At 40.9% G+C, this 19,657-nt stretch overlaps 1 protein-coding gene across 3 annotated transcripts in view; it reads right to left on the reverse strand.

Annotated features, from left to right (window-relative positions):
- Window positions 1-2,601: 2,601 nt before the first annotated feature.
- Window positions 2,602-19,657, reverse strand: part of LOC124789532 (sialin-like) — a 139,417-nt gene continuing 122,361 nt past the window's right edge. For all 3 annotated transcript variants that reach the window (XR_007016129.1, XM_047256929.1, XM_047256927.1), the window contains 2 exons: window positions 11,332-11,483; window positions 2,602-2,950 (listed from right to left, as the gene is read on the reverse strand). Coding sequence is in view for 2 of the 3 variants with exons in the window: in XM_047256929.1 (XP_047112885.1) it covers window positions 11,362-11,483 (122 nt within the window). In the remaining variant the exon portion in view is untranslated. The remainder of the gene's footprint in view (window positions 2,951-11,331; window positions 11,484-19,657) is intronic.

A 19,657-nucleotide genomic window follows, 5' to 3' on the forward strand; every position in this document is an offset into this window, starting at 1 on the left:
GCAAAAGTATGTTACTGGCCTTTTGTTTGTCTCATTGTATCTGTCTTTTCTCAACTTTTGGAAATCTGCAAAGAAACTATTTGGTCTACCTACCACTCATTCATCTGGATGTATCTCCTGCCCAGCAACAATTCATTTTCATTACATTTCACCATATCTTTTACATTCATCCGTTTTATGGATGTGCATCGGTGTTCCATGAGTGTAAAAGCCAGAGACGTTCCTCGGCGTCTTATTCGATCATAAACTGACGTGGACACCTGGTTACCGCAGGGTCTGGGGAGCTGACAGAGTGCGACTACTGTTTTGTATGTCTTCTATGTCATGTTTATTGGATTACTTGTCGTGGTGCTACAAGGAGTTAGGTTCTGGTCTAACCAACAGTCACCAGTAATTCGATTTGTTTTCCAACTTCCTATGAAAAGAGTTTGTGGGCTAAAAACCCGTATATTGTTCACCTACACTGCCTTACTTCATTGTTATCATCTATATTTATACGATATTTTCTACTCACTGGCGAACGACAAGGCCATTCGGGATCGACATGAAAGTTGATCTAGTAGCATTTGATGTGGACCAAATACCAATATTAGCTACGAGTGGAGGCAACGGCTACTCTAGCATAAGGTTATTTTGGTTCTCCTGGAATAGTAAAGAGAGAGACAGTACTGTGGAAGAAACCTGTTTTATAACAGACGTGCGAAGAAGTGCCTCTTACGCTCCCCCATATTTGGCAAAATGCTTCGCTCTTTTCTCTGTAGAGTGAAACCATCAGTGTTCAGTGCTTGTGGCATACAAATTACAGTAAACCATAGTTTAATCGAATTTGAATGTCATAAAAGCAGCTGGCAATTAAATGAATATGACAGATTTTAAGGTTTAGTGTTGTATCTGATTAACACAATTGATTTTAGTGCAGCTTACCACATAGACGTCCACAAAAATTTATGCAAACGTTCCAGGGTATTAAAATTTCCATTTATTGTACGTAGAATACGATGATATTACAAGGAGGATATGAATCATTCCTAAAAACATAATTTTGTAACAATATTAATTGATTCATTGTTACTATTGTTAAGAATTAACATTAAAACTAGTAGGACTATCCTTTTCACTTAATTTTTGAAATTGTATTCTCCTCCGACTTTTTACTCTACTCAATCCAGAAAGCTTCAAACAAAATTGTCAATACGTTGCGAGATATAGGTATAAAATATTTACCAACGATAATTTATTTATAAATATATTAATAAAGCTAGGTTGACAGCGAAAATTAAAAATCCGAGCTAGAAGGTAATGAGATCAACTGTGATAACCCTGGTGGACCTCAATAATAATTATTATAACCAGTCATAAAGTGCATTTGTCTAATACTCCTCAAAAGTGGACAATAACGAAATAAAGTTAAACTTTAATGCCACCCTCTGTGTGTTTCATAAGTATGTATACAAAATTTTGAGGGAGATTCGTCACACCAGACTAGAATGAAAGTCAGATAAAGATTCGTCCAAAATTACTCTATTTTAAGGCTTTACTGGAAGTTTGATATTAATATTTTCATTGATAGGGTCGACAACTGAAGTAGGTAAGCAATAATTAAAATTCATTTCATTACATTATCGACTGAAGTCAATCCACTCCTGCGCTCATCGTATCCTTGATGACAGGGTACTGATAGTGAAACACGTTTACATTTGACATTTCCATTTGCATTTGCACTGCATGTATCACATACATAGTAGTAGTGAGCTGCCTAGTTAATGTTCCCTTTAAGCGTAATAGGATATTCATTTTATGAGCAGGCAAATGCGATTTTTATACAAGCCTACACAAATAGTGAGATTGTATCAAAACGCAGACCCGTCAGAAGAGAGGCAAGTAATACACCCTTTACTGGGTTTACAATAACTCTAGTCAGATATGATCCATTGTACCAGAAATGATGGGTCGAGGTAGTATAAGATTTACTGGCACACCAGACCACAATGTATCCAGTAGGCTGTCGAACAGTATTCAAGTATCACATCGCCAGAGTGTATTTTAGTATAAAGATATTCAATGAGATCCCGTCCATATAGATCAAAATATTCGGGGTCTATACATATATGAAAGAAGTAAATTAATAGCATTCTTTATTGAGCATTCTTTTCAGTAACTATCTGAGTAATTATCTGACTATTTAGATTCAGGGATTGAAAATTCACGATGACGGCACAAGAAATAGCAATATTCAATGAATAAAAATCTCTACTCACGTTTCCCATAACTGTTATTCTATGATGCAAAGTAGTGTGCAATAAAAGTTAAATGCAGCTATTTAATATAACTGAGATAGCAACTCAGTCTACCAAAGTAACGGTCTTCTCGCTAACTTTACGATTTCAATTTTAGCGATTAGCATGCATAAATAGTGGACAGTATTTTTACGATAGTTGATAATTAATGCAGCTTTTTCTTACGTATACATTGTCTCTTTGCATTGGAAACAATCATGAATAATTTTACTTTCAGTCAGGAATGACTTCAAGGATGAAAAGTAAGATGTATTAATGAGGAAATTATGTGGTAGAAACTAAAAAACATAAGACGACAAGTTCATTTAGTGAAGGTATAAATCATGTATTTGAGAATGAACTTGGATTTAAATTTGCGAAGAAATGAGCTCGTGCTCTTCCTGACACTCGACTCACAATTCTGCACACAATTAGTTTAGAAAAATTGTTAGCAGAATTTCGATGGTGGTTCCTTGCCGAGGGCGACTACAATGGTTATAGCTGGTCGTGATGGTAACTGATGCTCTCTTGGTCACGGTGATGGCGTGGCGCGGCAGAAAGAGATCCTCAGTACGCACGGTGCTGTAAGCATTTTCTCTCCTTGCTGATGACCACAGAGTTCGTGTTGTCTGCACCAACGACGATGTTGCGTAGCTGCATCGACCACAGTGACGCTGCAACAAATAACATTAACAGATTAGCATATGTGTCGTATTGATTCAGTGTAGAAGCCTAAGTCTTGCTCGGACTGTCAAAGCCCTTGGGATAACAGTGCGCCAAAAAGGTAAAATTGTAGGTAATAGTTCACTGTCAGAATCCGATGCCTAGAGTGATTATCTCTTTAGGACCTTCTATGATTTTTCATGGAGCGTAAATATTGAGTCTTAAGTCTGAATGTTTAGTGTAGATGTGTGACTGTTGACATCATTTGGCCCATAACCACTGACAGCGTGACGTTTAATTACTTGGCAGATGGAGAAGTTTGTGTTATCATCCTTGACAGTGGAGCACACTCTAGTGATGAGATGTAAGCCATCACTTTGGGTTCCTCTACCGGGCATACACTGGCAATGAAAACATTTCGTACTGTCTAAATTAGAATAGGTATACCCGTGTCAGTACTGCCGATTGGTTGTAGAATTATGGACATTCTTAAAAGCTTGCGTTATGACCTTTTTGGAGAACTTCAATTTCTTCTACAGAAATAACCACGGATTTCACGAAAAGAGCTGATGTGGAATTCAGCTCCTTCTGTTTGTGGCTGACGAAGTCTCTGAGCCAGACGAAGACGCTAGTCCTGTTCCAGAGGCATCCTCTGGTTCAAGGTCTGGGCATTGACGAAGGGTGGGGTTACTGGTAGTTGGAGGCTCCAACGTTAGGCGCAAGATAGGGCCCCTTAGTGATACGGCTACAAAGGAGGGGAGGAATCCGGTGTATACTCAAGTGTGCATTCTGGGAGGGTTCATGCCAGATGTGGAATGGGTGCTTCCGGGTACCATGAAGGGCATAGGGGCAGCTAACTGCAGATGGTGGCTCATGTTCGTACTAACGACGCGTATCGCTTTGGATCGGAAGAGATGTTCCCTGGTTTCGCGCGGTTAGCTGAAGTAGTGAAGACTGTCAGTCTTGCTTGCGAAATAAAGGCGGAGTTCAACATGTGTAGCATCGTGTCATCGTGTACAGAACCGACTGTGGTCCTTGGTACAGAGCAGAGTGGAGGGTCTGAATCAGAAGCTCAGACGGTTTTCTGAATCTATAAGTTGCAGATTCCTCTACTTACTCCATAAGCTGCTGGGTTTCCGGGTTGGGCTGAGTTGGTCAGGAGTCCACAGGTAGCGGCTGCAGGGTAACAGAGGCTGGGTGGAAGGCACTGGGCGGTTTGTTAGGTTAGAGGGTCTCTGGAAAGTGAAGAAAGGGCTTCAGTTTCAAAGGGTGTGGGACGAATACAGGAAGAGGGTAGACATAGCAATAATCAATATTGTAGTTGTAAACTGTTGTAAATGCGTTGGAAAAGAATCTGAGGTCCAAGTACTAGTAGAATGCTCTGAATCTCAAATCGTTATACGTACGGAAACGTGGTTAAAGATGGAAATAAGTTCAGCCGAAATTTTTGCAAAGGACCTAACCCTGATAGGAAATGACAGACTATCTACAGTTGGTGATGGAGCGTTTATTGCAGTCAGAAGTAGTTTACTTTGTAGTGAAACTGAAGTAGACAGCTCCTGTTAGTTAGTGTGGGTAGTGGTTATCCCTGACAATAAGATTAATAATTGGTTCTTTTTACCGCCCCTCCGAATCAGATGATGCAGTTGCTGAACAGGTCAAAGAAAAATTTAGTGTCATTTCAAACAGGTATCCCACTTATGCAGTTATAGTTAGAGGTGACTTCAATCTACCCTCATTATGTTAACGAAAATACACGTTTAAAGTCGGTGATAGGCATAAAAGGTTGTCCGAAATCGTACTGAATGCCTTCTCAGTAAATTGTTTTGAGCAACTAGTTCAGGAGCCCACTCGAAGTGTAAATGGTGGCGAAAACATGCTTGATCTCTTAGCAATAAATAATCTTGCTCATATAGGGAGCATCATGACAGATGAGTGACCAGAAGATCGTTGTAGCTAGATATATACAGTAATATCCGAACCTACCAAAAATAAACACAAAATACATCGATTTAGGAAGAAAAGCAAATAAAAATTCGCTTTATGCCTTCCTAAGAGACAGTCTTTACTCCATCCAGTCTATGTAAGCGTAGACAGGATGTGGTTTAAATACAAAGAAATAGTATCGACGCCACTTGAGAGATATATACCGATTAAATTAGTAGGAGATGGTACCGAGCCCCCTTGGTACACAAAACATGTCAGAACACTGTTGCAGAGGCAGCGAAAAAAGCATGCAAAATTTAATAGAAAGCAACCCACGATTGTCCAAGTTTTACAGAAGCTTAAAATTTGGCGTGAACATCAATGCAAGATGCCTCCAATAGTTATCACAACAAAACTCTGTCTAGAAATGTGGTAGAACACCTAAAGAGATTCTGGTCATATGTAAAGCATAGAAGTGGCAAGACGCAATCAGTATCTTCAATGAGCGGTAACAATGGTAATGTTATTGATAACAGTGTCACTAAAGCAGAGTTACTAAACAAGGCTTTCCGAAATTCCTGCACAAAAGAAAACGAAGTAAATATTCCAGAATTCCAATCAAGAACAACTGCGAACTTGAGTAACTGACAAATGGTTCAAATGGCTCTGAGCACTATGGGACTTAAGTGCTGAGGTCATCAGTCCCCTAGAACTTAGAACTACTTAAACCTAACTAACCTAAGGACATCACACACATCCATGCCCGAGGCAGGATTCAAACCTGCGACCGCAGCGGTCGCGCGGTTCCAGACTGTAGCGCCTAGAACCGCTCGGCCAACCCGGCCGGCTTGAGTAACTGAGAAGCATATATCCTCGATGTAGCGAAACAGTTTAAAACACTGAAGATAGACAAGACCTAAGGTCACGATTGTCAGGTTCTTATCAGTGAATGCTGATACAATGGCTCCATACTTAGCAACCATACACAATCGCTCGTTCCGCATCCAAGGACAGGACAGTTGCACAATTCGCCCCATTACCCAAGAAAGGAAATAGTAATCCGCTGAATTACAGAACTTTGTCACTAAAGTCGATTTGCAGTAGGATTGTGGAACGTATTATGTATCCCCTCGAGAAAACTTCTTGGCAATTAGCCAACATTGATTCAGAAACATCGTTCTTGTGAAACATAACTAGCACTATATTCTCATGAAGTAATGAGTGCTATCGACAGGGGATGTCAAATTGATTCCACTTTTTGGATATCCAGAAAGCTTTTGACACCGTTTCTCACAACAATTTCTAATTAAAATGCATGCCTATGCAGTATCGTCCCAGTTGTGTGACTGATTCGTGGTTTCCTGTCCGCAAGGCCACATTTCGTAATAACTAACGGAAAGCCATCAAGTAAAACAGAAGTAATATCTGGCGTTCCCCAAAAAAGCATTAATAGGCTCTCTGTTGTACCTGATCTATATAAATGATTTAGGAGACAAAATGCTTGCCTACGGAGTATCGTCTTAGTTGTGTGACTGGATTCGTGATTTCTTGTCCGAGATACAGCCCTCTTAGATTTTTTGCAGATGACGCTGTTATTTACCATCCTGTACGTCATCAGATGACCAAAACGAATTTCTAAATGATTTAGAGAAGGTATCTGTACAGTGCGAAGAGGGGCAATTGATTCTAAATAATGAAAAATTTCAAGTTATCCACACGAAAACTAAAAGGATTCCGCTAAATTTCAGTTATACGAAAAATCACTCAAATCTAAAGGTTGTAAACTCAACAAAATACTTAGGGACTACAGTTACGGATAACTTCAGTTGTATCGATGGCATAGATAACGGAGGACATCGAAAAAGTTCAAAGAAGGGCATCTCCTTTTGTATTAATGCGAAATGGAGGAGAGAGTGCCACGGATATGATACACGAATTGGGATGGCAGTCACTAAAACGCCTTTTCACTGCGGCAGGACCGTCTCATCAAATTTCATTAAGTAACTTTATCGTTAGAGTGTGAAAACATTTTGTTGGAGCGCACCTACATAAGGAGAAATGTTCATCATTGATAAGAAAATTTAGAACCCGCGCGGAAACAATTGCGTGTTCGTTTTACTCGCGCGCTTTGGAATGGTAGAGATGTGGCTTAAAGGTGGTTCGGTGAATGCTGTGACGTCCCGACAGAGGTTCGAGTCCTCCCTCGGGCATGGATGTGCGTACTTGTCCTTAGGATAATTTAGGTTAAGTAGTGTGTAAGCTTAGGGACTGATGACCTAAGCAGTTAAGTCCCATAAGATTTCACACACATTTGAACATTTTGAATGCTGTGACAGGCACTTAATAGTGACTTGCAGGGTAATCATGTAGGTGTGGATGTATGTGTAGAGATCCAAGCGGTCAGAAACAACGGCATGCGGGTTGATGATGTGTCCTTTAATTTCCAGAAGGCTTTCGATACAACAGCACGTTGCCGCTTAGTGAAGAAATATAAGACCAGCTGTGTAACTAGATTCATGACTTTCTAAGAGACAGAAGGCAACACGTCTTTCTTAACAGGGTGAAATCGTTCGATGCAACTTTAGGAGTACCCCAAGGAATTGTCACAGGACCGTTACTGTCCACAACGTATGTAAATGATCTTAGTGGGTAACGTTGGAATCTCCGTTAGTCCGTTCGCAGTTGACGCTGTTGTATGTAGCAAAGTCGAAACGTTAGAAAACTGTAGCGAAATGAAAGAAGACGATTTTTGCAAGGACTTTCACCTGATTCTTAAAGGAAACACATGCAAGATACCAGGAAGAATAAGCCATTAATGTTCGATTACACAACTTGCGAAGAATCACTGAAAACATTAAGAATAGCAAGACAGCTACGGAATGGGGTACGGACACATAAAACTAGTCGTAGGAAAAGCACATGCTAGGCTGAGGATGACTGGAAGAATCAGAAGGTTGGTTGGCTTATTCGGGGGAGGGGCCAAGCGGCGAGGTCATCGGTCCTATCGGATTAAGGACGGATGGGGAAGGAAGTCGGCCGTGCCCTATCAAAGGAACCATCCCGGCATTTGCCTGAAGCGATTTAGGGAAATCGCGGAAAACCCAAGTCCTCCCAAATGCGAGTCCAGTGTGCTAACCACTGCGCCACCTCTCTCGGTAATGTGAGTAAATGTAATTCAACCACGAATGAAGCGACTCAGAAAACAGCCTTTCGAACGATACATAGTATTGTTCGTCATACTATTAACAGAGGACGTAAAAGAGACATAAAAGACAGCGGCGCATTTTGTCATGGGTTAAGCAAAGGGCGGGAATTGTCTTCTAACGCAAGCAGAAGACACGAGAAGAGAGGTGCTAAATATCACTAAAAATCCAGAGACCGTGCGCTCCAAACAGAGTCAGGCAGCATATTACTTGGCCCCATACACATCTCGCGAAACGATCTCGAAGGGAAAATTGAAAGTAAAGGTCATACGAAGACTTAGCAAAAATCGATACGGTATCTGAAAAAATTGTTTAGACAAGAAGACAATAGAAGCTTTCGAAATGTGGTGCTACAGAATAATGCTGAAGATTAGATGGGTAGATCACATAACTAATGGCTCTAAGCACTATGGGTTCAAAAATGGTTCAAATGGCTCTGAGCACTATGGGACTTAACATCTGAGATCATCAGTCTCCTAGACTTAGAACTACTTAAACCTAACTAACCTAAGGACATCACACACATCCATGCCCGAGGCAGGATTCGAACCTGCGACCGCAGCAGCCGCGTGGTTCCAGATTGAACCGCTTAGAACCTCTCGGCCACCGCAGCTGGCTCGTAACTAATGAGGAGGTATTGAACAGAATTGGGGAGAAGAGACATTTGTGGCACAACTTGACTAGAAGAAGGGATCGTTTGGTAGGACATGTTCTGAGGCATCACGGGATCACTAATTTTGTATCGGAGGGCAGCGTGAAGGGTAAAAATCGAAGAGGGAGACCAAGAGATGAATACACTAAACAGATTCAGAAGGATGTAGGTTGCAGTAGGTACTGGGAGATGAAGAAGCTTGCACAGGATAGAGTAGCATGGAGAGCTGCATCAAACCAGTCTCTGGACTGAGGACCAGAACAACAACATCTAAAAAAAAAAAAAAAAAAAAACTATTTGGACACCATTATGCAATACGGAATTCGCCACTAGATGCCACGAGAGGTGAACCTGCCGGTATAAAAAGAGGCGAGGAGAACGCGTCAGCAGAGAAGTAATAACAGCAGAATGTGTCGATCAGGAGAGTTTAGTGACATCGAACGTGGACAAGTCAGGGACTTAACAACCGTTCTGAAGCTGCCAAGTCGACTGTTTGTAATATGCTTGTGAAGTGGAAGCGTGAAGGAACAAACCAGCAGGCCAGACAGGGACCACTGAACACTGGGAGGGAGGGGGGGGGGGGGAGGGGGGTTGGCTGAAAAAACAAAAAAAACGAAAAAAAACGCCTTAAATCTGAGGAAGGAATCGCTCGTAAGTTCCAACGTGCTGCCGCCAGTCCAGATAGCACTCTTACTGCGCATAGGGAATTAAAAAAGAATGGGTTGCAATGGTGGAGCAGCTCCTCATAAGTCACACATGTCAGTAATGAACGCTAAGCAACCCTTGAAGAGGTGTAAAGAGCGACACCAAGGAACAGTGGGTAACTGATAACGATTTATTTGGGGTTACGAATCACTATACCCTGTTGCAATCTGGTGGAAGGGTTAAGGTTTCGCGAATGCCCGCAGAACATTACCAACTTTCATGTAAAAGCAACAGTGATGTGCAGAGCAGATGGTTTTACAGTATGGCGGGGTTTCTTTGTGGGTAGATGGTGTTTCACTTATTGCCCTTAAGAAGACGCGATATACGAAAAGATATGAACATATTTTACTGCTTTGCTTGCTGCCGACGGTAGGGGAACAATTCGAAATGGTTTGTGGACAACAGCATTCCTGAAACAGACTGGTCTGGCCAGGGTTCCGACCTGAACCTAATGTAACACCTTTGGTATGAGTTAGAGCGTGTACTTCGCTGCAGACTGCAACATCCAACATCACTATCTTCTCTGGTTTCGGCTCCTTAGGAAGAATGGGCTACTATTCCTGCACAGGCATTGAGGCAACTCGTTGAAAATGTGACCCCAATAAAGTGTAATCCGTAACAAAGGCGAGGGGTAGACACACCTTTTGTTAAGGTCCGTAGGTGCCAGGATACTTTCGATTACAAAGACCTGAAGAACCCTCCAGTACGCCCACTCAGGTCACATGTGGAGTATAGACTTAGGTGTAGAGTGACGCCATGTTAGCGTGCGTTGAGGCCTTATTGCACGAGGAGCGAAAAGCTAAGTGATAGATCAGACCAGTGATTCTCAACCTCTTCACCTCAGCGCTCTCTTTCTGTCTTGCAACAATGACCAACACACTCGAAGTTCACCATATGTACAAACTCTGCTTTATTCAATATACTTCTGTAATCATTGCTGGAAAAATGGGATAGTTCTTACACATAATTACCTTATGTTCTGATAATAAAAAAAGTATTTTTAATTATTTCATTGAAATTTTTCAAAGTTTAGTTTTAACACGAAGTCATTGACTAGTGTGATCTTATTTTTCTAGGAATTTATATTATATCACATTCTCATTCTTTGTGACAATCAACAAAGCACCATTTAAAGGTAAGTTGCGGGTACAATAAAAAAATGCTGAACGGATAGCTTGCGCCGAACCGGCTTGAGGAATCTCTTGTCAGAGCTGTGAGGCTGAGTTCATCCACTACGGGAGCGCTCTTGACGCCAAGACAGAAAACCTGCTGACATAATGGCTTGTGCATGTTGAAGTATTAATAATTATAAATTTGTAATTAAAATATTTTCATTTTTATATTTCTTACTTCGGCTGATCTTGACTCTTTACTAAACTAACTCGTAACCAAAACATGGTTTTAATCTATAATACTAGTAATTAGGAAATTAAGTTCTCGTACCATTTCGTCTGTTAGTAAGTAAACTAAACACAGAATGCACGACCGCTCTCTCCTCAGCCTCCAACCCAAGGCTCCCTTTTCGTTGCACAGCCGCCCCTAGAAAGGAGGTCGGCCCAGGGAGCTGTAATGTCCCAGGTGCGGAACTACTAGATTTCAGCACACCTGAGTGAAGCATTTTCGGCAGCCTCGACTACACAGGTGGTGTCTAACGTAGAAATACATACGATGCGCCATCAGTTATTAATACTGAAGCTCAGCTACTGCAGCGACAGGTACAAACGTTTTTAGCTATCTGTCAGTGACATGACTGGATATGGCTTTTATAAACATTAGCGGAAGTAGAAATCTATGTACCTGCCGCAGAGACAAGAATAGGGATGTGATAAATGGTACGAACGTACATACAAGTGACAATTGCTTAGTTTAAGAAACTATAACTAGCATGTAATGCGAATGTATTTACCACAGAGTTCCAGTGTCCAAGGGACGGATTCTAAGGTACGTTGGCTTTCCAACGACCTTTCTGCGTCCTGTCTCCATCAGCCATCGGTGTTACGCCTTTGTCAAACGCTGTGTTCTCGATACCTTCATTGGCGGTTGCTTTCTGTGCTCTTTCTGAAATGAAGAGAGGTAAAAGAAAGTAGTATGACTACATTTCTTAAATTTCATTGCGTATCTGTTGCTGATAGTGATAATGCTTCTATGAAGATGCATAATTTTGAAGGCGAAATACAGTGTGGCGGTGTTGATATCATATGAACATTAACTGGCAGGAGAACCCGTTATAACGATAAGTAATGTACTGAGAGTGGAAAAATACTAATTAATTATTTTTAATAAATAAATAAAATAGTGAAGTTAATTAATCATATTTGGCACCAAACTCTTATTGAGAGTGGAAAAATATAATTAATTATTTTTCATAAATAAATATAATAAACATACTTGGTATCAAACTACAGGTTTGTCAGAGTACTTTGTTTCCAACTAGTATACAGTTTATATATGTAAAGTGTCTTCATTAGCACAACATTGCCTCGTTAGAACTTTTTAAACTTTTGGAATGTCATTTGACTTTTTGAATTTTGTGATAGCAAATATGTTCTAACATTTCAGATTTTAACAAGCTTAATACTATTTGTGAGGTCTGTGAGGAGAGTGCCATTTGCAGAGTAAACATACTTCCGATCTGTGTTTCTGTTTAGTTTAGTAATAGGACAAAGGCATCGAAGGTGACACGACACATTTATAATGTGGCAAAAATATCTTCATTTAAAGTATGGCAGGGAACCTTGTTGTGGTTTCGAAGACTGTGTGTGTGATAACTACACTCTTAAAAAGATCAATAACGACACTTAAATCCATGCAGCTATTTTCAAACGTCCAATAATTATTAAATGTCATGAAACATTTTCCTTTCACTCACAATGTACGAAAATTTGTTAAAAGTCTATTGTTCATTTCTTATTCAGGTCACTCGTACAGCCATATCATATATTATACAGTTAACACTATTTCATTATAGTATATATTTGTCAAATTTTCGTCAAATGCCCACACATACATTCTCCCCTCCAAAATACTCACTTACAAGCGCACACGCACACAAACACACACACACACACACACACACACACACACAGTCTGTCTCTATGTCACTCGTCAGATTTTTTAATGTTGCAGTTGTTATGTATAGATTATCATAGTGGGTTTTCTCTTGATGTTTGATTGAGCCGCCCACTGACATGCCTACATAGTGTCTGCAAAAACAGGAAAGACATCCGGCTGCCCTCTACCACTAACACTGCCAAATCGAGACCAGCAGGACAGGAAAAAGGCCAGAGAAGAAGTTTGTTGTACAACGCAATTTTCTGTTGCTGAAACTCTTAGGACACAAACATTTTCTTGTTTACATAGTTTCTCTGTAGAAGCAGATACATATTTCCATTAAGTTGTTCCTGTATCTGTAATATGATTTCGCCGAAGGGCCGATGAATGTGATATGTGACATTTCCAAATTATGTTCAATAATATTTGCAGCTATCGTAGAACATTCGTTAACATTCGAGAATATTCGCCAAAGTTTGCGAATGTAATAGAACAGCCTAGAGTGTTTTCGCTTGAAAAATAAATTGAAGAAAAAGAGACAGAAGATGTCCTATGAACACTACAATATGACTGCGACCACCAAGGGTAGCATCAGACACAAAAATTAGTAACTGGTGGCGGATGGTTTTGGAGGTGTCATCAGCTTAATTCAGAAAAGCAAATATATACCTGTCTCTCTGTGTGTGAAGAAGAAGGTTTCACATTTTCTCATTAGAAAATTCTGAATTCGACCTGATTTTAAGCATCGGCATTTAGGCATTTTTATTCTTTGTGTATCTTATGTTCATTCCAAGAGAGCCATGAACTGCGAGATGCCTTCATATTTGTGTTGGGTCTTTGCGGCTTGGCACTGACGGTGGGCTTAGTGACGAATGACCATGAGTATTCCTTTGCTCATAATTTGAACACGCTCTTGTTCAGTTCTGAACTCTCAAATGTGAAAACGCAGTCTGGTCCGTTATATTTGGCCTGTTATCTTGTAATTGCTACCCTGTAGATGACGGTTTGGTATAAGTATTTTGATGGTTGCTACTTGAGCTTATAATACTGTATCTAACGTTCTATTTGCATGTTTGAAATATCATGGCATACCACAAACACCTGTATCTGTCGTATTAGTTTCCAGTTAATTCGTGAATTTCCTCTTAGTCCTAAACATTATCTCAGATACATCAGCTATTTCCAGCCGAGATGTCTGCTAGTTAAAACAAATGATGGCTTTTTTGTCATTGTAGAAAAAATAAAAGGCTGAACACTAGGGCAGGCAATATCCATTATTATCGTTTTCGTCCATTTACAGTAGAAGATATAACGAATCTTGCAGAATAATGACATAGTCTATATAGTGACATGCAACAAAGCATTTTCTTAACTACTAGTAAAGAAGCGCATGTGCAGAGTGGATGAAGTGTGTTGTACCCGTCACGTAGATGTTCTGCCCAACATGTACACTCCTGGAAATGGAAAAAAGAACACATTGACACCGGTGTGTCAGACCCACCATACTTGCTCCGGACACTGCGAGAGGGCTGTACAAGCAATGATCACACGCACGGCACAGCGGACACACCAGGAACCGCGGTGTTGGCCGTCGAATGGCGCTAGCTGCGCAGCATTTGTGCACCGCCGCCGTCAGTGTCAGCCAGTTTGCCGTGGCATACGGAGCTCCATCGCAGTCTTTAACACTGGTAGCATGCCGCGACAGCGTGGACGTGAACCGTATGTGCAGTTAACGGACTTTGAGCGAGGGCGTATAGTGGGCATGCGGGAGGCCGGGTGGACGTACCGCCGAATTGCTCAACACGTGGGGCGTGAGGTCTCCACGGTACATCGATGTTGTCGCCAGTGGTCGGCGGAAGGTGCACGTGCCCGTCGACCTGGGACCGGACCGCAGCGACGCACGGATGCACGCCAAGACCGTAGGATCCTACGCAGTGCCGTAGGGGACCGCACCGCCACTTCCCAGCAAATTAGGGACACTGTTGCTCCTGGGGTATCGGCGAGGACCATTCGCAACCGTCTCCATGAAGCTGGGCTACGGTCCCGCACACCGTTAGGCCGTCTTCCGCTCACGCCCCAACACCGTGCAGCCCGCCTCCAGTGGTGTCGCGACAGGCGTGAATGGAGGGACGAATGGAGACGTGTCGTCTTCAGCGATGAGAGTCGCTTCTGCCTTGGTGCCAATGATGGTCGTATGCGTGTTTGGCGCCGTGCAGGTGAGCGCCACAATCAGGACTGCATACGACGAAGCACACAGGGCCAACACCCGGCATCATGGTGTGGGGAGCGATCTCCTACACTGGCCGTACACCACTGGTGATCATCGAGGGGACACTGAATAGTGCACGGTACATCCAAATCGTCATCGAACCCATCGTTCTACCATTCCTAGACCGGCAAGGGAACTTGCTGTTCCAACAGGACAATGCACGTCCGCATGTATCCCGTGCCACCCAACGTGCTGTAGAAGGTGTAAGTCAACTACCCTGGCCAGCAAGATCTCCGGATCTGTCCCCCATTAAGCATGTTTGGGACTGGATGAAGCGTCGTCTCACGCGGTCTGCACGTCCAGCACGAACGCTGGTCCAACTGAGGCGCCAGGTGGAAATGGCATGGCAAGCCGTTCCACAGGACTACATCCAGCATCTCTACGATCGTCTCCATGGGAGAATAGCAGCGTGCATTGCTGCGAAAGGTGGATATACACTGTACTAGTGCCGACATTGTGCATGCTCTGTTGCCTGTGTCTGTGTGCCTGTGGTTCTGTCAGTGTGATCATGTGATGTATCTGACCCCAGGAATGTGTCAATGAAGTTTCCCCTTCCTGGGACAATGAATTCACGGTGTTCTTATTTCAATTTCCAGGAGTGTAGACTAAGGTGAGGGCCACTCTGATCACTCTTATCACTCTTAACCTTTTTGCATTATATCCAATATTCTTTTTCCATCAACGCTTTGATTTCTGTGATGCAGCCTGCAAAGACACCCTCTCCCATGGCAACCTCTTCATCTCATAGTAATAACATGGCTGTTATTTCCTGCTGTTTTAACATATGTCCTGTCATCTTTTAGTGTTCGCCATATATTCCTTGCCCTCAGAATGCTGGGTATGTTATGGATACAAATTGACATTTGATTGTGATTTTACATTCAGCGGCAGGAATCAATAACCTCTGAACGCTGACCTTGACCTTGACGCACAAGTGTCTGTCATGTGGTCATCAGGGTCATGTATGACATCACTGATGACCTCAAACTCATAACATCATCACTCAATAAAACCAATCTATCAATCAACAATTATAAATTAAAAATCCTCTCCCCTCCTTATCTCTAGCCAGTCAAACTATAGTATTAAAAAGGAAAGAGCCAAGATGATGGAAATGTCCCAACTATGTTAATGAAAAGTTGAAAAGAAAACTCCTTCCTAACTCCAACAAACCACGGTGTAACCACATCTCTAGCCAATCATAGCACAGTATTAAAACCCAAGATAATGAAACTAACCCTAGTGTGTAAACAGGAAATTAAGAATTATTTTCCCTGATCCTCTTCCTTATCTCCAGTTAGTCATAGTGCACTATTAATCCAAGTTGATGGGCATGTCCAATTGCGTTAGTCATAAATTTAAAGCCCTAACCAGTCAGAGGAAATTATTAAAATGATGCATAAGATTGATGTCAAATTTCCAACATACACATGAAGTCACAGTCCTTGGCCCCTCTCTTCTTCTTATTTGCAACCAGTCATAGTGTAGCAAGCTGATGGAAACAGACCAGTTTTGCTTTATACCCCACCTCCTTTTTCCAGCTTGTCAGAGTGTACTGTTATAAAACAGCGCCTGATATGAGGTCAAAAATTTATGTAACTTCAACTTAAAAGTGAGAGACATGCATTACATTATTTATAAAACACACACACACACACACACACACACACACACACACACAGGTAACCTGCACAATGCACCTCCATTTCCTCTCCTCTGATTAGAGCCTAGTATTAAAATGAAAGAGCCACTCTCAATGTAGATCCATCCGAACTACGCTCAAAAGTATTGGCACGATCTGAAATATTTATCAAAAAGTACATTGCAAACGTTTCTCTCCTGTCCTCCAATCAGAGCCTAGTATTACTACAGGTAACACAACGTAGTCACACTTGGAAATGTGTTTGAAATATGTATCAAGAAATACATAAAACTTTCGGAACTGTAAAAAAATGACAATTATATTTTCATTATTAACATCCTAAGAAATCATTTACGGACTAGCTCACCAGTCACATCAGTAAATTTAAATCGATGTTATATATCATTACATGTGGAGTATTGGAACGAATATGTAAATACTCTATATAAATACACACATCGAAAAAAGTTTTGCAATCACTTCTGTTCCGAGAGTTCCGGAACCTGTACAAAAAATTGGAATATAGATCAATATAAACATCATTTCCGCACTTTTTATTGCTCATGAAAACCACACATTGCATGTTGTACATTGAAACCTTCAGAGGTGGTGGTCCAGATTGCTGTAAACACCGGTATCTCTAATACCCAGTAGCACGTCCTCTTGCATTGATGCATGCCTGTAATCGTCATGGCGTACTATCTGCAAGTTCATCAAGTTACTGTTGGTCCAGATTGTCCCACTCCTCAATGGCGATTAGGCGTAGAGCCCTCAGAGTGGGCCACGTCGTCCATAAACAGCCCTTTTCAATCTATCCCAGGCATGTTCGAAAGGGTTCATGTATGGAGAACATGCTGGCCACTCTAGTCGACCGATGTCGTTATCCTGAAGGAAGCCATTCACAAGATGTGCACTATGGGGGCGCCAGTTATTAATGTACTAACATTTCACATTTGCAATGGCTTATCTCGCGCTTTCATTAACATGTGATCTTGCAATGTTAAACACTTAAATACGTTAGCTAGTCAAATGTACTCCCAAAATTTCACTACTCAACATTAATAATTTTTTGATATTGCGATTTTTTTCCGTCAGTGTAGATCTGCAGTGTTAGTCTACATGAATGTAATGTTGTGTGTATTTTAAGAAATAGAATAGACCATTTTAGTTGAGGGAATATTTAAGACATGAGGCGTTATGCGTTAGGTGGTGGTGGCAAGTTTCTAAGGGACCAAATTGCTGAGGTCATCAGTCCCTAAATACGTTAGATGTGAGGTGTTACTGTGTGGTGGAAACCTAGGAGATTATGAGGCGAATGACGAGCACCTAGGAGAGGAATGGGGGACACCTAGGGAATGGTGGACGTCTGTGTTTTGTATAAAGAGTATGACGCTATTGAGCCGTAAATAGTATTCCAACAAGGTAAGAATGTCGGCTTCTGGATCTTAAATTCTGTACATTAGATCTACAGCAGTGCCCTAGATGAATTTTACATTATGTTTAATTTATTAAGTAATCAAGACTCTAGGTGTACAATATTCAGTTTGAAGCTTCATTGTGGTTGCAAAGTGTGAGAAATCTTACATCTAACATAATTTTATTTTGCTTTAATTTTCGTAGAGATCTCACACATTACGATAAGCATGTAAGCAGGGTGTCGTTTAATACGTTATACAGTAAATTTCCTACTGTATATATTTAATTTGACGCTACATAGATCTTGCAAGTGGTTACCTTACGTCTAATACAATAAATGATAAATAATTTTATTTCTTTTCTGAATACAGACCCTAACATTGCTTTTTGAAATGCCACACCTCTCTCTTGTTGGCTTTGATCATCTCGTGAGTGTCTTATGAGTATGTTTAAACAGAGCATGTCATTCTGTATCTTTATAACATAGACATTAATTGCTTTCTAAAACTGAACATCTTCTTCCTTCCTAAAATCGAACGCGTATTTCCTTCCTTCCTAATATGATGTATGTTTGTCTTTTGGCTATGTTGTGTGTGTCGTTAACTGATTAGATGGTACTGTCATTTAATAGTTGATTATAGGAATAAGTCTATAAGCCTTTTAGCATGCCTTCGCGACATATTTATGGACGAAAATTTTGTCACAAGTTGTTGTACATAACGTCTGGTGGAGACATTAGTAATAATAACAATGACTGCCATCTACTATACGTTTCTAATAGTGCATTATCTTTGTCCTCCCCAGATTGGGAACTGAGAACAATGTAAGTGCGGAAATATTTAATTTGAGGTTGTATTGTGATTTACATCAGGAGTAGGCCTAGTTAATTACTTTCAGACTGTGAGTTTGCTTGTGCTCGCGTGCTTAGCGTTGTATTTTAGGTAACATTTATTTTCTGCAGTTATAAGCCTGATTAGGTTATTTTTGGACATCGATTTCCAGGGCCTAACGTCTGTTGCAAATTGTTATTGGTAGCTATTTAGGAATCCAAATAGCATTACAGTACTTGCTTTAGTGTGGACAATTGTGTTTTAGGCACTAATCTGACAACTACGGGTATATGTGAAATTTGTATTACGATGCTTGACGTAAGCACTGTACTTTCTTTGCGTGTCAGACGTATTTTTGCTGCTATTTTAGACTTGGGAAGAATATTGTGACATTTGAAAAGCATCACAGATGTGGAAAGTAATTAATTAAGCTTCTAGTGTGCTTTACACCAAGTGTTGTACATGGACAGAACTTCTAACATTTATTTTCTGCAGGGCGGTACAAAGAACGAACACTTAATGTTTTTACTAGTGCAAACATCTGCTAGTGACAACAAGAAACTTGTGGTACAAAGATCGAACAGCTGACACTTTTAACAGTGTAGCCATCTGTTGATGACAGTAAACAATTGATTTTATTTCTTCTTTTTCAGTGCTTCTGGAATAATATTTAAAGTAAAATTCATGTACGATAGCTAAGTATTACTAATTCGTTAATTACACTTAATAAGCAATTGTTGGTTTTTAGTTATTTATAGGGAGTGTGTTATAGACTCACTCCAGTATTCTAAAGTGGATGATACATAGCTTCAAATTAAATTTGTCATTGTGGCTGGTGTGCCTGTTGGTAATCGATATTTTGGAACTCACTAATGAGAATATAGCTGCTTATATTTCTGATAAATATTGTGGATACTTCTGAGCACAGCCCCGATGGGGGCTACATTGTAATAGTAGTATGAGGCTCTGACTGGAGGAGGAGTGAAGGAGATGGAATGCTATGCAGCGTACGTATGATACTTTA

This window comes from Schistocerca piceifrons, chromosome 3 (assembly GCF_021461385.2).
Source record: "Schistocerca piceifrons isolate TAMUIC-IGC-003096 chromosome 3, iqSchPice1.1, whole genome shotgun sequence".
NCBI lineage: Eukaryota > Metazoa > Arthropoda > Insecta > Orthoptera > Acrididae > Schistocerca > Schistocerca piceifrons.